This window comes from Macrobrachium rosenbergii, chromosome 53 (assembly GCF_040412425.1).
Source record: "Macrobrachium rosenbergii isolate ZJJX-2024 chromosome 53, ASM4041242v1, whole genome shotgun sequence".
Lineage (NCBI taxonomy): Eukaryota > Metazoa > Arthropoda > Malacostraca > Decapoda > Palaemonidae > Macrobrachium > Macrobrachium rosenbergii.
Genome location: NC_089793.1, coordinates 25,997,234 through 26,017,524, shown reverse-complemented (window position 1 = coordinate 26,017,524; position 20,291 = coordinate 25,997,234). Strand labels below are relative to the sequence as shown.

The 20,291-nt window shown below is 40.7% G+C and overlaps 1 protein-coding gene across 1 annotated transcript in view; it reads right to left on the bottom strand.

The window, feature by feature from the left end:
• Positions 1–376: 376 nt before the first annotated feature.
• Positions 377–20,291, bottom strand: part of LOC136834065 (uncharacterized) — a 47,916-nt gene continuing 28,001 nt past the window's right edge. The window contains exons 6-8 of the mRNA XM_067096322.1: positions 18,791–18,953; positions 11,854–12,022; positions 377–3,023 (exon numbers count right to left, since the gene is read on the bottom strand). Coding sequence (XP_066952423.1) covers positions 2,837–3,023; positions 11,854–12,022; positions 18,791–18,953 — 519 coding nt within the window. The 3' untranslated portion in view covers positions 377–2,836. The remainder of the gene's footprint in view (positions 3,024–11,853; positions 12,023–18,790; positions 18,954–20,291) is intronic.

Genomic DNA, 20,291 nt, shown 5'->3' with positions numbered 1-20,291 from the left:
ATTTTTAAAAATTTTGTGAATAACGCATGAAAAGTTATCAAGCATGCATTGGATTTAGGGGATGAATCTTTAAACGTTAAGGTCATTCTTTTGTGACTGTAGTGATGTCAAAGTACGAAAACAGATCTATCAGCCTTTTCTGATCATCGTCCTGTCACTTCCTTATGACTACTACTGTGACTTATATGCTCCTGTCTTTGATAATCACATGCCAAAATCATCTCAATCTTTGAGACCTGTCCATTACCAGCCTCTTGACATCAACATCACTTGGCTACTCAGATTTAAAAGTACTACAGTAATACTGACTTGCTTTAAGGAAATTTTACTGCTAAAAATAATTAATTATAGGAAAATACAAGTAGCAAATAAGAACCAAGATTTATCATTTTATTTCATTTAAACATAAATCTGTTTTATTTACACTTTAGTCTGATGTAATAATATAGACTCCTTGCCATAACAAATTACCCAAATACTATCATCTACTCACTAGCACGACACAAACTAACAGTGAAGACTTGCCAATAAAGGCTCACTAAAAAAGCTCTGCTCTAGATAACAACTATGAAGAAAGGTCTCTTATCTAAACACTATGGGGACAGATAATAACAGACTCGGTGAAAATGCATGGCTAATCACTTCCTATCTTGCATACGCATACCTTAAAATGAATTTTAATAACAGATAATAGTAAAGAAACAAGTGTGCTTCTGGCAACAGAAACAAATAAAAAAAGATTCATATACTGAAGTTTTGTTCCATTAATACAAAATAAGAAAAACTATAAAAATCTAAAACTAAGCTGTGCATAACTACAACACTGAATTCCTTTTCTTTATTGCATGTGTCCATTTTTCTCCACTGAAATCAGTAGCACTCAAATGTGTTTCACTTCAAAATAAAACCAGTAACTTGTACTGTAAATAGTCTCATTTACTTATCAAAATGTGCAGAAAAAACATGAAAAGATATGACAGGATTGCCAAATGGCAACTACCACTAAGAATTTAGGGTCCATTTTGACTAGCTGGTTCATCAGGCTCGGCACAAATTTTCCAACCTATCTGTATGTTCCATCTAAATACTGTATATATTTGTGCAGTGTCCCTTATAATTATAGTACTAAAATCTTGTAGTAGGCACACTCATCACTGATATCTTTTTTTCTGCAATAAGTAATTGTGCAACGTGAGGAAAAATGTTCACGTTTAAGACTTGAATTATTTCTTAATTTATAAAACTTCAGTATGAACAAGACTATTAACAATTTAAACCGTACATAAATGGCCCAGTGAAAATGCTCAGTATGCTCTTCTACACCTTTTCCAATGATATTCTTTTCACAATTTTTACCATATATTTAAAGAGATCCAACCTACAGACTTTTCTTAAGCTGCTTCAAAGGTTCAGTATTGGAATGAAGATTAGAAGAAAGACTTGTAGCCTGGATTTTGTGAGAAGAAAAATATGAAAAATGCAACACTAAACATGTGTTAACAAAATGTACAAACAATACTGCTAAAGAAAAATTCCTATGACATGTAAAAGAACATGTAAATATTTTGAAGCATATAGAATGTGAAATTCACTACATAATTAACAAAATGAGAAGTACAAAAGCTATTAATTTATTAAATCCCTGTTGATAAAATAAAAAAAGACAACTAAGAATGATTGTCTATATTAGTGGCTTCATTACATTAGTGAGAATTCCCAATTTTAACTTATAAGAACATAAAATATAAAAGTAAAATTACAAGACTAATTCTTTAAATACTGTACTGTAATCTGACATTCAGATTTTTCCAATCCATTGAAAACTCAGTTAGTTGCACATAATTGTCAATTTAATGTAAGAATGCAGTTTCCCCTTTTGCTTTTATGTAGTGTAAATAAAACACTACACTTGATTACATACTGATACCGTTATCTGTGTCTGCATAAGGAAGCATAGCTAGACATTTCATTAACAACTAGCACAGATGCATTGTTGGTATGATTTGGGCCACAGTGATATCCAAAATGCACTTTTGTTTAAACAGCTGAAAAGTCAGTCAGCTATACAGTTTATGGAAACCATATGGTTCTGTAAAAATTATAGGAATACATAAAAATCAAAGATTATAAAAAACTTTGGTTTCAAACATAAATTGTGGGAGTAATTGCTTAAATATCTGACTTAGCCAAGAAATAATTTATACACTGGTAACAATAAAATAAATATCTTTACAGTGTTGCTTTATAAATACAAGACTAATACACCATAGTGGTGACAGTAGATTATCTTCATAAGCAGTCATCAAGTGTATAAGGTACAGTAATTACAAAAGATTCTGTGTTTTGTACAGACGTTAGATTATCATATGACAAAATACTTCTTGTGACTTTTAAAGTATTGGCAGTATTTAAAACGGATGACATAGCATAATTCCTCAATAGTTCACTTTAACATTTGATTTTCAGTTCACAACTACTCACTCGGATATATAGTTTATAAATAATATATATCTATATATATTTTTTATATTAAATATCTTTTAGCACTTAAGTCTTTTAGAGAAAAAAAAAAAGTTTCAATAACTTTTTCTGGAATATCTTCACTTCCAAAAGTTTGAGACATCCAGTTAACATGCACACAGGTTCAGGTTCAGGTTCAGGTTCAACAGTTTATTGGCCATAAAATCAACAGTGCACTGACTCTCACGATACATGAAGAACCATCATCATCATCACTATCACCATTTTCAAGAAATTCCTCATTTTTCTGAGGACATTCACTAATGCAGTTCTGTAATTCCCCCTCTTCCTCCAAACCCTTCCCCTCCACACACCCTCAGTAAGGATTTTTTAATAAACGTTTCTGGCGGTAATCATATACTCTTCGACAAAAGAACAGTAACTCTGGTACAACACAACCAGGGGGCTGGCGATCCTTGCGGCAATAACCTTCTTCAGGTCCAGGGACTGGTGTTGTTACTGGGCAAACACCTTCTTGGAAGAGTCTTAAAAACCGTCGGTATCTGAAAGCATGGAAAAACTATTTAAATTTCCTATTTCAAAACTCTTAAAATTAAATCAGTAACTGAAAGCATGGAAAAAATATTCAAATTTCCTTTTTCAAAACTCTTAAAAATTAAATTATCTAAATGTAAGAGTAATAATTTATTTAGGAAGTGTAAGTGCATGACAGTACTGCACCAAATGAGGACCTAATTAAAAGTGTCAAGCTACTTAATAAGTATGCAGAAACCAAGAATACAAATTTGTAAAATTAATAGTCTGGGGGAAGCTGGAGCTGAACCATCCCCCATCACCCTAGAGATGCCATTGCCATGCTAACCAATGTCAAAATATTGATGATTGATTAATTTTTTATTTTCTATAAATAACAATTTGGAACCTTAAAAGGTAAGTATATATGATACAAAGATAATTTTAATCTGAATATGTATACTAGGGCTTCCATTTTTTCATTTTACTTTCCAGCTAGTCTGACTTTTGCATTATCTGTTTACAATTCTGCAGATTTGCTAATGTTGGCATGAAATGACACAACATTATATTTAATGGTTCTACTTTCCTGGTATATTCAATGATTCTACTTTTCTGGAAGACAATAGTATTATGAATTGTATTTGCTCCGATACAAATACTCCCTACTCCATATATAGATTCCCATTGCGCTTCGCATGCCTTGACTGAATGTAGACCATTCTACTGAAATCCACTAGCTTCCTGTTTGCCCCAGTTTGCCCTGGTCTGATCCTACCACGCATGGTCAACTGCTGTCCAGCCGAGCAGGTGATACAGCATACTCAGACGCTTCTGTGTCTCGTAGTCTCTCATGAACTTTGTGCATTTTTTATGGGGTTTATTTTTTTCCCCTTACATACTACTGAACTCATTTTTGTTGGCCTTGACAAAGTGATGTTTCTAGCTTACAGATTTAGTCTATCAGCGAGGTAGAAAGATACCCCACGATTGACTTGATCATGTGATAAAGCACTGGCATGGGTGTTGTTCAGACTTGCCCATCTTTCGACAAAGATCTTGTCTGTGTTCTTTGTATGAAACTCTCTGAAGTGTAGTGTTGAGAAGTTTCCAGCTTTGTTGGTAATAGTGAGTAAGCTCTACAAGTGATTCTGAAGTGGTTTTGTGTTTCTGCTCTCACTATGGAAGAAAACGTGAAGCTCGAATTACGTCAAAGCAGAGGCAAAGACAAATCATGTGGAAAGTTAATGTCGCCTGTGTTAGTCAACCCCCCCTTCAGTTTGTATCTCTTGTAAGTGGTTGTCTACTCAGTGGGAGAAATATGAGAAAAGGCAGAGAAAGAAACCTATGCCAGTGTCTAGATAATCTTCCCCCTACATCACCTGCATCCCTTTTTACTATTTTTCCTTCCCCTGCACCTAAGGATGTTCCACAAGAAGTGTTGTTGACTTTATGGCAGACAATCAACAAAGCATTCCAGGACGAGACTACGATGGGTAGCATGACTGTTAAGGCTCGGGAGAGTAGGAGCGGGAATCGTTCTGAAGTGGACTCCCCTTTTAGCCCTTCCCTACCCATGGGAGACCATGAAGAGGCAGGGCCCAGTGAATTACAACAGAAGAAATGGAGGGCTTCCTCTGCCGAGTCTGACTCCCCTCTGGCGCTGACTTTAGGACAGAAGAAGCTATGTCAACCAGATTCGCCCACCACGATGAAGACCATGCAAAGAAATGATCTCCGTTCCGTTAATGAACCAGATGGGGGACAGGAAAAGCAGCAGGAGAGTCATCGGTCACCATACCCATCCGGGACACCTCCCACGCACGTTCTAGAAGCATAATGTGACACAGTGCTTCCTCGAGGTATGAGCGACAAGAAGCACCAGTCTGTCACTTCTCAGTCACCATACCCGTCTGGGCACATCGACCGCTCACATTCCAGAAGCGTGATGCGGCACTATGCTTCCTTGAAATATGAGCGGCACAGAGAGAAAAGCCGTCCTGCTCCTCAACATTCCAGACAATGTCCCTCCACCATTCACCGAGTTGGGACATGGACCCGAGAGTTGAGAGTACATCCACTCTAGGAGGGGAGAGCCAGAGACTGGAGACGGACTACTCAGACACCAGAACGAGAGGAGGAACGGAACACACTGGGACCATCAAGCCAGATAAGTCCGTCTGACTTGGGAGAGGAACAGGACTTGGCTCTTCAAGATCTACCAAAGGAAGAAGTCGGCTTTGCAGGGCTCGTCCTAAAAATAAGAAGACTATTAAGAGTTCCAGAACCTGAGAGGGAAACTCCTGAAAATTTTACCGATTCCTCTTTCATGGAACAGATGGTTGAGACCTTCCCAGAGGCAAAGCATTCCATCTGTCTTCCTTGTCTCTCCATCTGTCTTCCAATGTTGAAGTCTGCTTTAAAAGAATTGGATAGCCTAATAGTGGGGAAGGAAGGTTCCCTACCCTCCTCCAGGTCTCAGAAATTGCTGCCCCCTCCGTTGACACAGAATCTGACCTTTCTTCCCAGGAGTGTGAATGCAACACTTTCCCGGTTGTCTGGAAACTCTTCTTGGAAACCTTACGACAGACAGACTCTAAGTTCACCAGCGGAGAAATGGTGAGCTTTGAAGTGGCCTTGGGAAGGATGTTAACTGTCTCCTGGCTATATAATTGCCAAGGGGCAATGGTGAGGCAAATTAAAGAATCGGTTCCCCCCCCCGAAACCTGGTTGGCAATAAAAGAATTTTTCTCACCATCCGGAAAAGCCTTAAATATGTGACTAAACACATGGCAAATATGTGGGCTAATATTCTCCTGAAAAGAAGAGAATCTGGCAGACAAACCTCAATGGATAGTTGGCTAAATCTTAGAAACAGTTCATTGTCGGGTGTGTCTGGATGCTTCCTTCCAGAGCCCCTGAATCAAGCAGTTGCAGACAGGAGAGAAAATGCCAAAGACATTCTCTTATTGACCTCTTTTAAGGCAACTCCAAGAAGACAACCCTACAGTTCCAACAGCCAGGGTAGACAAGCAAAGCCCACAATGCAGCCCTTTCAACAAAGGTTTTGTCAAAAAGGATCTTAATCTTTCAAAGGAAGGACACAAGAAGAAGGAAGACAGCCTTACTGTTCCACATTTCCCCTCTGTACAGGCAGATGCAATGGAGTGGGTGAAGAGAGGAGGCAATAGATGAGATGAAAAGAATCCCCCATCCTCAACATCAGACCAAGGTGGGGGGCTGTATAGGGAACAAGTGGTTAGAGTGGCATAAGGCCAGAGTAGAAGAATGGACTGTCCAAACACTCAGGAAAGGATATATCCTCCCTTTTGAGCAGAAACCACTCTTAACATCTGTTCCACTTGAGTTCCCTTCCACAGAAGAGGTTCCACCAAGCAGGGAGCCCTTCAACCAGAAGTTCGGGACATGCTAGGCAAAGGAGCTGTAGAAATAGTGAAGAACAAGATACCTGGATTTTACAGCCACCTCTTCCTAGTAGAGAAAGCATCAGGGGGTGGAGATCGGTCATAGATCTGTCAACCTTGAACAGCTACCCGTGTATAACTCCGTTCAATCAATTCTGGCAGCGATGAGGTAAGGAGACTTCATGGCGCATATCTCCACATCCCAATACATCCTTCTTCCAGGAAATTCCTACAGTTTGTCTCTGGTAAGTCACTTACCACTTCAGGGCTCTCTGCTTCAGCCTAGTGACAGCTCCCAAAGTATTTAACAGTCTTTCAACTAGTATCAGAATGAGCCCACAGGGGAGGAATTTGTCTACAGATACTTAAGACAATTGGCTTAATCTAGCACGGACAGTGGAACAAGCCCAGAGGGACAGGGGATTTGGTGTCAAATTTGTGCAAGACCCTGGGAATTCTGATCAACCCCAACAAGTTGGACCTCATACCGACAAAAGATTAGATACTTGGCCATGATAATCGACACAGAGAAGTCAAAAGCCTACCCATCACAGGAGAGAATAGCCAAGTTCCTGGAAATATCCAACCTGTTCCTGTCCAAACCTCTCCAACCAAAGAAAAAATGGAAAATTCTGATAGGTCATCTGGTGTCCTTGAAGAAACTAGTTCAAAGGGACAGGGCCCACATCTGTTCCTTGCAGTGGAATTTAAAGGAAATGGACAAGGGGCAAGCGAGACTAGTGAAATACCTGATAGCATTAACAGAAAAGAACAAGCAGGACCTACAGTGGTGGAGAGATCCACAGAATCATCTGCAGGGACTGCAGCTACGCCAATCAGCTCCAGAGGTGCTAGTATACTCAGACGCATCCCGAAGGGGCTGGGGTGCTCACTTAAATGGAAGGTGTGTGTTAGGCAAGTGGTTAGAAAAGGAATGTCAGGAACACATCACTGTCTTGGAGATGGCTCTGCAAGCTTTTCAGCAGTGCCTACATGGGAGTGACAACACCTTAGTTGTCACATACTTAAGCAGGAAAGGAGAAACTCGATCTCCTGTGTGCTAAATCAATTAGCCATAAAGGTACACAAATGGTCAGAACTCACGGGGCTGATACTAATGGCCAGGTACGTCCCAGGAAAGAACAACTATGTAGCGGACACCCTAAGCAGGCTGGACCAGATAGTAGGGACAGAATGGTCATTGGGACAAGCAGTGGCAGACAGACTCTTCAGATTGTGGGAGGGTCCCACATTGGATCTGTTTGCAACATTGACAAATCACTAACTTCCCCTGTACTGCTCACCAGTCCCCGATGAAAAAGCCGTCCTGCAAGACACATTCCAGCATCAGCTGGACAACATGGATGTATACGTGTTTCCCCCATTCAGCCAGATCCGGAAGGAAATAAACTAGTTGTTCATCTCTCCTATGGTCTTACGATGACATTGGTAGTTCCAAAGTGGCCACAAGCAGTAGTACACAGATCTTCTCCACCTGCCAGTAGACATTGCAAGACATTGGCCTCTAACACTGATTCTGTTGAGATGAGCACAGTGGCCGAGTACACTGAGCAGTAGCCGCCCTCCAACTTCACAGATGGAGGCTATCCTGCAACTGCTTATAAAGAAGGGCTTTTCAAGAAAAGTTGCAGCAGTCATTGCCAGTTCTGTTAGACAGTCCTCCCTCAACCTGTATCAAGGAAAGTGGAAGGTCTTCCTCAGCTGGTGCAGTGAGAGGAATGTACAGTCCCTCAAAACCTCTCTGTATCGGCAATTAAAGGCTACACGGCCACCCTTTCTAAGGTGTTTAAATCCAGGGGCATAGACTTGCCAATGTCATGGGAATTATGAGATATGGTGAAACATTTTGAAAAAAGTTGCTCACCCAGAGTTCTAAAGCCTCCTGAGTGGAGTGTCACCAAGGTCCTAGCTTCACTGATAAAGTCTCCCTATGAACCAATCAGGACTGCTTCGGACCATGACTTGACTTCAAAAACAGTGTTCCTCTTGGCATTAGCAAAGAGGGTAGAAGAAATACATGCCCTTTCGTACAAGGTTACTCATACCCGTGGTTGGGCAGAATTGGGGTTTACTGTACATTCCTGGAATTCCACACATGAACTGAGGAATTCCACACATGAGCTGAGGTTCGATGGTTTTTCCATTCCCTCTCTCTAGGACTTTGTGGCAAACAATCAAGTGGAAATGCTACAATGTCCAGTCAGAGCTTTCAAAGCCTACCTGAAATGGACAGCCTTCTGCAGACCAGTGAAACATAGGTTGTCCATAAGTACAGGATGAGCGAAGGAGATTTCAAAGAACATGGCCTCCTTCTGGCTGAGAGAGATAATAAAAAGAGCTTACAGTTCTGATGGTAGTGCAAGTCCTGTCCTGACCAGAGTCAAGGCACAGAACATTAAGAGGTACAGGTCCTTCAATAGCCTTCAAGAAGAACACAATTGGATGAATCCTGCGTGCAGGCACTTGGAAGAGACAGATGACCTTTACCTCTTTCTACCTCAAGGACCTGAACTCATAAATCCTTAGATACATTACCCTGGGTCCAGTTGTGGCAGCACAGCAGGTGGTTTAAGACATAGAGCTGGAACCATAGCTCCGTCAACTGAATGAATTGCTCCATCGAAATCTAGGAAATCTAGAGGGAGTACATTTCACAGAATGTTGTTTTACAGATTTAGCTACAGTAATAATGGTCATACCATGCTATGATTTTTATAGAGAGACTGACCTCCCACCTGCAGATGAGTTTCCTATATAAAGGTGTAGGGAGTATTTGTATCAGAACAAATAACAAATTAGAAATAAATTTGTATTTTTCCTAACATACAAACCTACACCTACATAAGGATAAAGTTACTCTCCTCATTCCTCCCCTTAGCCCAGTCTCTCACTCCTGCGAAGGTGTTGCAGAGTTGAGTTACACACATGGTAGGATCAGACCAGGGCAGACTGGACAAACAGGAAGCTAGTGGATTTCAGTAGAACGAGTCTACATTCAGCTGCGGCACGCAAAGCGCAATGTGAATCTCCTATATATAGATAGGTTCGTATGTTAGGGAAAATACAAATTTATTTCTGATTTGTTATATTTCATTACATATGTAATTTTAAATATCTTGTGTTCCAGACTGATGAGGAAGATTTGTCATGCTGATGCACCATGATAAAAGCAAGAATTGTGTGGATGGAAAATATGCGCCAAATCACACCAAGGTGCTGTCCATCATTTCTTCCTTTTTTTTAATCATGAAAGGTAAGAAGACATCAAAGTTGTTGATAGTAAGCTTTGCGGTTAAGGGGGCATTCTCTTAAGGTTCCAAGTCCAGATCCAAAATCATTGTGAGAGCTTTGACCACTTCATTTCTTCAATTGTAATAGCTATGTAACCCATGTAATAAGTCCATCAATCATATGAAACCTGATTTGTGGCTGGAATGTCCCCAGACATGTCATTTTTATACTTTTATAATGATGAAGCAGAGTGGCTAAAAGTAACTTAAGCAATGGATATCTTACCCATTGATAGGTGGTGTATATGTAAATTTGATTTTTGTTACCTAGTTTGACAAACTTCAAGAAGCTTCCCAGCTTTTGCTCTGTAATTAGTTCAGAATGGTCATAGTGCCATGCATCAGAATAAAATTTTTTAGATAATAAAAGACGAGTTTCCAGCTAATTTTCTTATGAATATAATTCTTGCATTATCTCTTCCAAAACAAAAAAGTATATAAAACGCCATTATTCATATGTTTTGTCTAGCTGCCACCAGTAGGAAGCATCACTAGCTTATAAATACAAACATATTTAAGTATTGTAAATTTGCAGGTTTTTTCAGTGAATTTGTCTGTTAATTTTTGTGCAGTAGTCATAAATTCTTAGATATATTACTAATTATGATGACATGCTAAATACTAGGGGAGGTGGCTGACATTGCAGAATGAGTTGCCAATATCCTCTTGTGAGTGCAGGGTACTGGTTATTGTTTTTATTCTGCCTTTATTTTCATGTGCAGTAAGTATTTTTTTGTTTTATATTTGTTGCCTTAGTGTAATTAAATTTCATTGGATATCGTATTAGCAAGGCTGTTCCAGGAGTGTGTCTGCCCTGTGACATGGAATGCTTGCTGCCTTCAGTGATGCTTCTGTACCTATTCCTACCACTGCTAGCTACAGCTAATGTTCCTGTTGTGCTCAATCAATCCTTTGTTCTTTCTTCTTTAACTGATGCTCTTAGGCAGCTTGCTGTGTTTGATCTCCCCACTGTTCATGGTCATTGCTCCAACTTCATCTGCTGTCACCATTTTTTTCTGCTTATCCCATTTCCACTTCTAAACTATATTAATTATGCTTGTTGTGGGATATGCATGTAGTTTCACTGGTCAAACAGGTCATGTGACATATTCATGTAGTATCCATTGATCAAACAATGTCCTGGTTCTCTGCATACAGATATTGGGGACACGTGGGATATTCCTGTAGTTACCCATTGGTTGAAAAAGTGTGGCCATTTCAGACTTAGAATTACTTCAATGTGGCATTCTTTTTCTTAGTTCACTGATGGTTTTGATCTGCATTAAAGTTATTAAATTTTTTTACTCCAAAAGTGATAATACTTTGGAGACTGGTCTTCTTAGCCATCAAAAGATCTGTTTGGCTCTCATACCAATAATTGTACTTCTCCAATTTTCAAATGGTTCCAGTTCAATTTCTGGACCTATTCCCCTTAGAGCCTTGGGTTTCCTTATGCCTCCTAGCCCATGAGCTCCATTTCAACTTACAAAAGCATAACAACCTAGCACACCTGTATGAGTTGCTATTTGGGCTCAGTGCAAATAATGGGTTTGTGATGAAACAAATGTAATTTTTTAAACTAAAAAAAGTTTTAAGTTTTCAAGGCCAAAGGTAAACTTGAACTCAATTGCTTGGAGAGCTAAGGGAGTGTGGGTGCTAGTGCTAACCTAATTGAGCCACCTGATCTTCATTATTTTCTGTAGAATGGAAAACGGTAACCCATTATATGATAAAACTAGTTATCTTTATCCAGACGGTCAAAAGAGAGAAACATTAAAATTAAGCACCGAAATTTAAGGGACCTGAGGAGTATGTTTCATCTTTTGACTGGATAAAGATTTGGGTACTCAATCAGAAGTACCTCCAACAATAGCAATGTGCTCTTCAGTGTTAAAAAAGTACTGTATGCCTATTTACATTTCCCTTGAGGCCAGCTGGTTTACATGCCAAATAGTTATTTGGCCAAAGAAACTATGCTTGCACTTCCTCTTCATAAGAATGATTTTTTTCCAATACTGATATTGCTCATACAAGATTTTTTTTTCCAATACTGATATTGCTCATACAAGACTTTGTAAAAGTTCATGTCTCAAAAACTAAGGGCTTCTTATCATAAATCTTACCTGCAATATTCATTGAAAGTGAGAACAAAACAGCGATCCTCTATGCAGGCTACACTAAGGTGATCTCGATGCTTGGAAGCAAAGATTTCGTCTGGGAGGTCCTCTGGCCGTCTCCCAGAATCGGTATGTTCTGGTCGGTAATACCACAAAATGGACATCCTCATATCCGCTGTGGAATTCATGAGAATTATTTTACCTAAGAAGGATGTATTTACTTCTGCAAACAATTATTCAGTCCTAATTTTAAATGAAAACTGTCTTCTATACCCATTACATTGATATATAATCCTAAAACAAATACAGTAAAGGAATTGAATATAGGATTTAGGCCAAAGGCCAAGCACTGGGACCATTGAGGTCATTCAGCAGTGAAACGGGAATTGACAATAAAAGTTTGAAAGGCGCAAGAAGAGGAAAACCTTGCAGTTGCACTATGAATCAGTTGTTAGAGGGTGGAAAGTAAGATGGAAAGAGGTACAGTAAAAGGAACAAAAGGGGTTGCAGCTAGGGGTTGAAGGCACACTGCAAAGAACCTTTAGTAATGCCTACAGTGCACCGCATGGGGTGCACTGACGGCACTGCTCACCTACGGGGAATACAGTGAATGGAAAAGGAGCTTACTGCGATAAAAGTATACTGTACACTGTTTCTGTATGAAAGCCTTAAGTAAATGGAACACCCTTCATTTAAATGTACATAAATCTAGGAATGGAAAATTATAACTTTCATGTTTCCAAGTTATCAATTATACAGCAACACTATATATTCTTTAAAATCTTAAACAACTTATTTTAATAGGGCATTACTGAACATATCACAAATTCATTTTACTTAATACTAAAAAGTAAAATTATGGTATTAACAACAGCTAATTCAATTTAAAAACCTAATGGCTACTGTATATACTATAATCTATATGTAACATGTATTTGTCAATGTACAACGTGTTCTCACCTCCCATGTACAGTATATAACGTTGTATATTGATGTACAACATTGTATATTGATAAGTGGCAACCAAGCACATTCAAATCCAATGCCTAACAGTACTCTGCTCCCCCTCTCCGAGTTTGATTGCTCACATGCATTGTCCTTGTTGCACTGTAACCTTAAATAATAAAGAACTTACATTTTAGATGAGCTTGTCTCACGTCTCATCCTGACCAACATGGCAGAGTGAGGTATTACAGGAAGAAGTTACAAGAAGCAAGTGAAGTTACAGACTTACAGTGAACTGGAAGAAAACTAACAGAGGACCATACACCAACAGTTTACTGACTTTTTTCTCTCTCTCTCTCTCTGCAATGGACTCTGTTTGTTGGTATGTACGTCACGTACATGCAGTGTAAGGTGGTGCTAACGAGCCAACTAGTGCCAGTATTTCACGCACTGCACTTACAATACTGATAATGTACCTTTCTGTTAAATTCTGTTTTTGGCCTGTGTTGGGGGTAAACAACATTATTCACAATGGATTCTCCACATTCTCAGGATGAATGTGATGACACCCCACTCGCCCAGCATTCACAAGGCCTTGTCTACCATCCATAGTCCCCACCCGCTCTCCATCCCCAGGTGACAATATCCCAATCAACTAAGTTCCTTTCGCTCATACAATACCTGAAGAAATCACAGATCGAGGATCATGCCAGGATCAGACGAGGAAAAGAGGAGACAAAAAGAAGAGAGACAAAGGAAACAGGAAGAATTAAGGGTTCAACGAGAGAGAGAGAGAGAGAGAGAGAGAAATTCGCAGGCAACAGGAAGCAAACAGCTACAGCGCCTTTCTGCAAATGCTAGATCTCCTCACACAACAAGCAACCACAGGAAGCCCTAGCACCTCCTTTGACACCTACAACTCCTACCGCGCCACCAGAGGGTGCAGCGACCCCGTCAGTACCCCCTCCACAGAAAGCAATCGCCCAGAACCTAAACCCCCTTCGCCCAGATTCAACTTTTCAAGTTTTTCGGGAATGGGGATGTCAATGGGGCGATTATTCAGTTATGGTGGATCTGCCTAAGTTACACAGAGAGAAACAATTAATCCAGATGAGGATGTGTCTTGCCTTGGAGAGACAAAGGATCCTTGAGCACACCCTAGACATATCTCCAAATACCAGACTAAGTATCGACAAAATTTTGGATACCCTTCAAGAACTCATCAAAAGCTTTCACGAGAATCTATGTTGTAGGGAGCTCCTCACCTGCGAACAGTTAGTGGGAGAGTCTTTTTCAGACTTTTACATAAGACTCAAGAACACTGCAGAGGAAGCAGACATCTGTCCCAGTAGATCTTCAGTTTGTGAGCAAACCCAGATGAAGATGGTCATCCTCGCAGGAGTCAGGGATGAAGAACTGACTGAGAAACTCATAGCCCTCAATGCCAGTGCCTCTCTACAGGATATTATCAACATGTTTTGCACCTATGAAGCCACCAGGAAGGCCACTTCTGCAATTTGTATTTCACCCTCTCAAACTACAGGAAGCAGAAGAAACATGGAAAGGATGCCACACCATCACAGTGTTTCATGCCAATTGTGCAACCGCATGCACGGATCCACAGAGAATTGTCCAGCAGCAGATGGCACCTGCAGCAACTGTACCCACAAAGGGCATTGGGCCAAGGCACAGAGGTCCCCTGCCAGATAGGTCCAGTGCCACCACTGCAATCGACAGGGACATTATGACAAGTGTTGCTGGAAGAAGACAAGGGATGCCAAAAAGGGTGCCACTTCCAGTGCCAACCCTACACCACCCTCTCCAGGCAAGAACCCCAGCTGTCGTCAGATGGGAAGACCCTCTTCTATCAAGACACACTGCAGCCACTCTTCATTTCCCTCCCGTATGGTGACATCACATCCAGGAGTCGGATGTTGCCAGATATAGGTGCCGACTTCTCTGTTATGGGCCACCAGCATCTTGACCTTCTGCACATTCCTAGGAGCACACACCTCCCACCAGTTAACCTGATGTTCACTGCAGATAGCTCTACGATGACACCTACCTTAGGATCCTTCACAGCCACTCTCACCTTACCTGAGAGATCCTGCTCTGCGGGGATCCAAGTCCATGAAGGTGTCTGAATGCCACTGCTGTCATACAGCAACTGCAAAGAGTTGGCCATTCCGCCGGAGTTTCCCAGACCTATTCTGGATGTTACCTATGTCAATAGGTGTTCAGAGCTGCCTCTTCATGCCACCATGTCGCCGATCGAAGCCAGAGACTTTTTTCAAAGAGAGTTCAAGGATGTGCTGCTCTCTAGGGAAGAACTGAAGAAAGCTGATGGAAGGACCCCCAATGCAAATCTACCTCCACGAAGACGCCATACCTTTCGCCATCAATGCACCTCTCCAGATACCCTATTCCTTCCGGGAACAAGTCAAGCCAGAGCTCGAGTTCATGGTAGATCAGGGTATCATTAAGCCCGCCGGTAATGAACCCTCAGCCCACCCATACCATTGTCTAGCGTCCATAATGTTGATCCGAAGGCCAAGTTCTTCATCACAGTAGATGCCCTATACAGGTACTAGGAAATGCAACTTGCAGAGGAGGATCAAAAGTTAACCACATTCATCACACCCTATGGCAGATTGCAGCATTGCAGAGGTCCAATGGGATTTGTGGCCACAGGAGACGCCTAGTGCCTTCGAGGAGACAAGGCTCTGCAAGGTGTCAAGAATCGTGTCAATGACATCCTACTGCTACTGTTTGACAAGGATTTCCCCAGCCATCCACAAGGAATCCATGAGATGTTGACAAGGAGCTGCAAGTTTGGCATGACACTTAACAAGGGCAAGTTTGTAGCTGCTGCCTCCAGCATTACCTTCTGCGGATTTCAGATCTCAAAGATGGCATTTCAGCGGACCCTGACAAAGTAGCAGCAATCAAGGACTTACCTACGCCAACGAATCTGACAGACCTTCAGTCATTCTGGGGTTAGTGAACCAATTGGCTGACTTTACACCTGAGATAGCGAACACAGCTCAGCTTCTCAGACCCCTTATGAGTCCCAAGCGTGCATTTGTATGGACCGTGGACCAGGATGAAGCATTTCGCCAAGTGAAGACTGCCCTGGGTAGTCCACCAGTCCTTGTCTCCTTTGATCCACCCCTCCCAGTTATCCTACAGACAGACACTTCTCGACTCAATGGAGGATATGCCCTTCTACAGGGCCACAGCAATGGAAGAAGACTCCACTTAGTGCAGTGTGGCTCTCGATTCCTCGCAGATAGCAAGACGTGCTACGCCACAATCGAGTTGATTTTAGCTGTAACCTGGGCTATGTCCAGATGCAAACTGTACCTGACAGGCCTCCAGCATTTTACGTTGGTGCCAGACCATCGCCCACTGGTGCCAATTCTCAACCATTACACTCTAGATGTGGTCGAGAATGCCCGTTTGCAATGTCTCAAGAAGAAAATCTCACTACCTGTTCACAGCTGTGTGGTGTGCTGGCAAGCAGCTCAGCATACCCAATGCCCTGTCGCGTGCCCCTGTCAATCAGCTCACACCACAGGATGAAACTGTGTTGAGGCTGGGCCATACGTCAGGACCCTCACCACTGCCCATGCAGCAGCCCAAGAGAGCAATGCCTCACCCCAGGACGCTGACAGCATTATTCAAGGCCTTCGTGCTTCTGCAAGGGAGGACCTGTCATACCTCCATCTTCAAAACTGCGTGCTCTCAGGATTTCCTACAAATTGTTACAACTTACATAATTCGTTGCTCTCATTCTCGCAACTACGGGACAGCCTCTCAGTTGACACTGAACTCATACTTTATGGAGCAAGGATGTAGTTCCTGCCGCCCTTCGCCACTGCACTCAATCACAAATCCATGACAGTCACAGAGGAATAGAAGCCACAAAGTGATGGACACGACAGACTGTTTACTGGCCAGGAATTGACTCTGACATCGCAAATACTGTCCAAGCATGCGAGCCTTGCCAGGTCTTACAACCTTGTTTCTGGCAGGAACCTCTTCAAAACGACGACTAGTAACTGACAGACTTTCTGGCTAGCCTTTGGTTGTCCCATGCTGCAGTGACACTACCTCTGCAATGATCAGGATCTTCTGCAGATATTTCAGGGAGGTTGGTGTCCCACTTCGCCTCAGGACCGATGGTGGACCTCAATTCACTAGCTGTGAATTCAAGAATTTCAAGGAGTGATGGGGAGTACATCATCTTGTTACTTCCCCGCACTACCTGCAGTCCAGTGGCCATGCCGAGGCTGCTGTGAAGGCTGTGAAGCATCTTATACTGAAGATGGCGCCCTCCGGCAACATCTACTATAAAGATTTCGACCGTGGCCTCTTGGAGTTACAGAACACTCCAAAAATACACGGGCTGCTCCCCTGCACAAATCCTATATGGCCACCCACCTCACTCCTGTGATCGCCGTTCTACCACCAGAGCTGAACTTGTACAAAGGTCGTACAATCAATTTGCATGTCCCCTACCCAGGCTAGAAGTTGGAGTCAGTCAGGATCCAGGATCCGACTTCTCTCCGTTGGGACAAGGTCAAGATTGTCATGAGCCATGGCAGGTCAAAGGACTAAGAAGTACTTCTCTCCAATGGAGGAGTATACTGGAGGAACCGGTGCTTCCTGTAACCAGTACCGACCCCCAGTGCTGATCCTCTACCTCACATCCCTGTGGACTTTCACATGACACAAAAGAGTCCTCCTACAGCCCCTTGTAAATCTCCCAGGTTTGTAGATGAAGAACCCACTTGAGATGGGACTATGAGTGTGAAGGGGGGAGGGAGGTGTAGATACTATACTGTAATCTATATGTAACATGTATTTGTCAATGTATAACGTATTCTTGCTTCCCATGTATTTAACATTGTATACTGATAGGTGGCAACCGTATTCTTACCTCACATGTATAAATGATAAGTGGCAACCAAGCACACTCAAATCCAATGCTTAGCTGTACTCCACTTACCCTCTCCAAGTTCAGTTACTCACATGCATTGCCCTTGTTGCACTGTAACCTTACCTAATAAAGGACCTACATTTTAATTAAGCTTGTTTACATCTCATCCCAACCAACAGCTACCTACTTGAGAAGAATTAGTTACTATACAGTAGGAACATATCATGAATAAACTGAGCCAATATTACTGAAAAACAAAATCATGAATAAACTGAGTATATCACTGACAAATTTATTGGAAAAAAAAAATTAAACTGGCTTAATACACTACAAGAGGCTCAACAGGAGTTCCTCAGCAGAAACAGTGGTGAAAGATGGGTCACTGAAGTATGGGAACATCTGTCAGTACTCCAGCAGAGCTGCCAACAAAACAGAGGTAGACAGTGGTGAAACAAGCACATGCACTGCAGTCTCACCTGGGGGAGAGCTTGGAATGTGCTCCTCAGCAGTGTTGGAGGACTTCATTTGATCACTTAAAATCATACAAATGTAATTATAATACTACCCTTAATTAACCTAAGATTGCCCGGGATATACTAATGCTGTGGAATTAGAATTAATTACTATAAAGTATTTTCTGTGAATGGGGGCTCCATAAGAGAAAGCTGTATATAATAAATATTAAAAGGATGGAGGCTTTATAAGAAAAGGCTGTATTAAAAATGCTCCTAATGTAGTTATTACCCTTTAAACTGTCTACAGTTTAAAGTACTATTCTAAACATCAAAAGTGAGGATCACCAAACACAGATTTTATTCTAAACATCAAAAGTGAAGATCACCGAACACAGACTGGTGATGGAGCTACTTACTAGTGATTTCCTGGATATTCTTGGACCCAAGATCATAGCTTGGTTACATCAAGACTCAACTTTTTGAGAAAGGATGGGACACCTGTTACATAGAAAAGAGCCTAAACTATGGATTCTTTTTGTTATACACATGGTACTGGTAACCAAGAAAAAAAAAAGAAGCAAATATTGTATACAGTACTTACAAGTTTCAGGATCTTCCCACAGAGAGGCAATTTTTGCAACAAATGGCAAGTCAGTTTTCCGTGTGCCAGACCTTAACAATACACAATCTCGGACCCGAACAATATCTCCTTCCTTGTGGCGTATGGCTGTATAGCAAGTTCGAACTAATGGCAGTTCATCGTTCTGTTGAAAAGTATTTTGGTGTTAACTTTCATCAGTAGTCTTTGGTATGCAATTCAAAATTAAGTACAGAACACTGAAGTGGTAAATTGGTATGCAATTCAAAATTAAGTACAGAACATTGAAGTGGTAAATTATTACAAGTACTGTAATCTTTAAATTTTAAATTCATGACAATACTTGGCTAAACAACCTACACAGATTAAATTTGCAATGGTAAAACTGTACCTGGAAGACACATGAAATCATATTATCATTATTTTCACTGATATCTAAAATTAATTAAAATTTTATAATAACAAAAAAAATGGTTAAAATTTTTTTATTTACATTTTCTATATAGTGTCCTTGTAGAGTATTTTCTCTGCAAATTTATTCCTATTCACATGAGTATGCTTGTAAAAGAATATTGATTTGTGAGAGAGCTATTTCTGTTTAAGTTGGGATTTTTCATACCCATAAATCATTTTTTACATTCTCTGCAATGATGAAATAACTGGCTCCTAAAATTAAGGTTACAATGTAATTCACCCAGGGTTCGTGAAGGAACTAACTTAACAGTATGAATAGACAACAAAACTTTATTTAATTATATGAACGCCTTTGAAACTCAAAACCAAGTTATGATGCATTTCTTTAATAATGTTACATAGGCATTACTGGTTAACTAAATAACAAAACTATCAATTAAAAACAAACAATAGCAATTAACTTTGAAAATAAAATTCCATAAGAAAGGAGATGCTTAAGTTCAAGAGCTTTAGTGCCAGTTGTCTACTGGAAGAGCATTTTGATGTGCATAAATACATTTTGCATATACAGTAACTTATTATGGCACTGAATGTCCTCCTTGGCTTAGTACCTGAAATTTGGCAGTCATCTACCACCAGTGAATGCCAAGGTTGAGAGAAGCCTGCTACGGCATTAGCCTATTTCATTTCGTCTGTCTACTCATTCCATCAATCCACTCACCAATGTAGGTTTTAAGTAGATGTGGCAATAAGCATATCTAGCTCTCAATTGGCTGAAATCAATGTTTCGTCGTAATACAACTGAATGCTTATATGTACAAAGCACCCTCTCAACTTTTTATTTAGATCCCAAAAATGCCAATTTATATTGATAACATAACAATACGAGCACATGAATGACGAACTTGTAATAGTCTACTCAGGCCAAACACAAATGAATGATGGGCTTTAAATAATTATTTTTTTATCTCACTGTAGTTGAATAAAAAGAAACTGACTGTGTTAGTGCAAATAAAAGGTATTTCAATAATAATTTCTTGTATAAAAATTACATGAGTAGCTTAATATTTGAAAAAGCATGAAATATTAT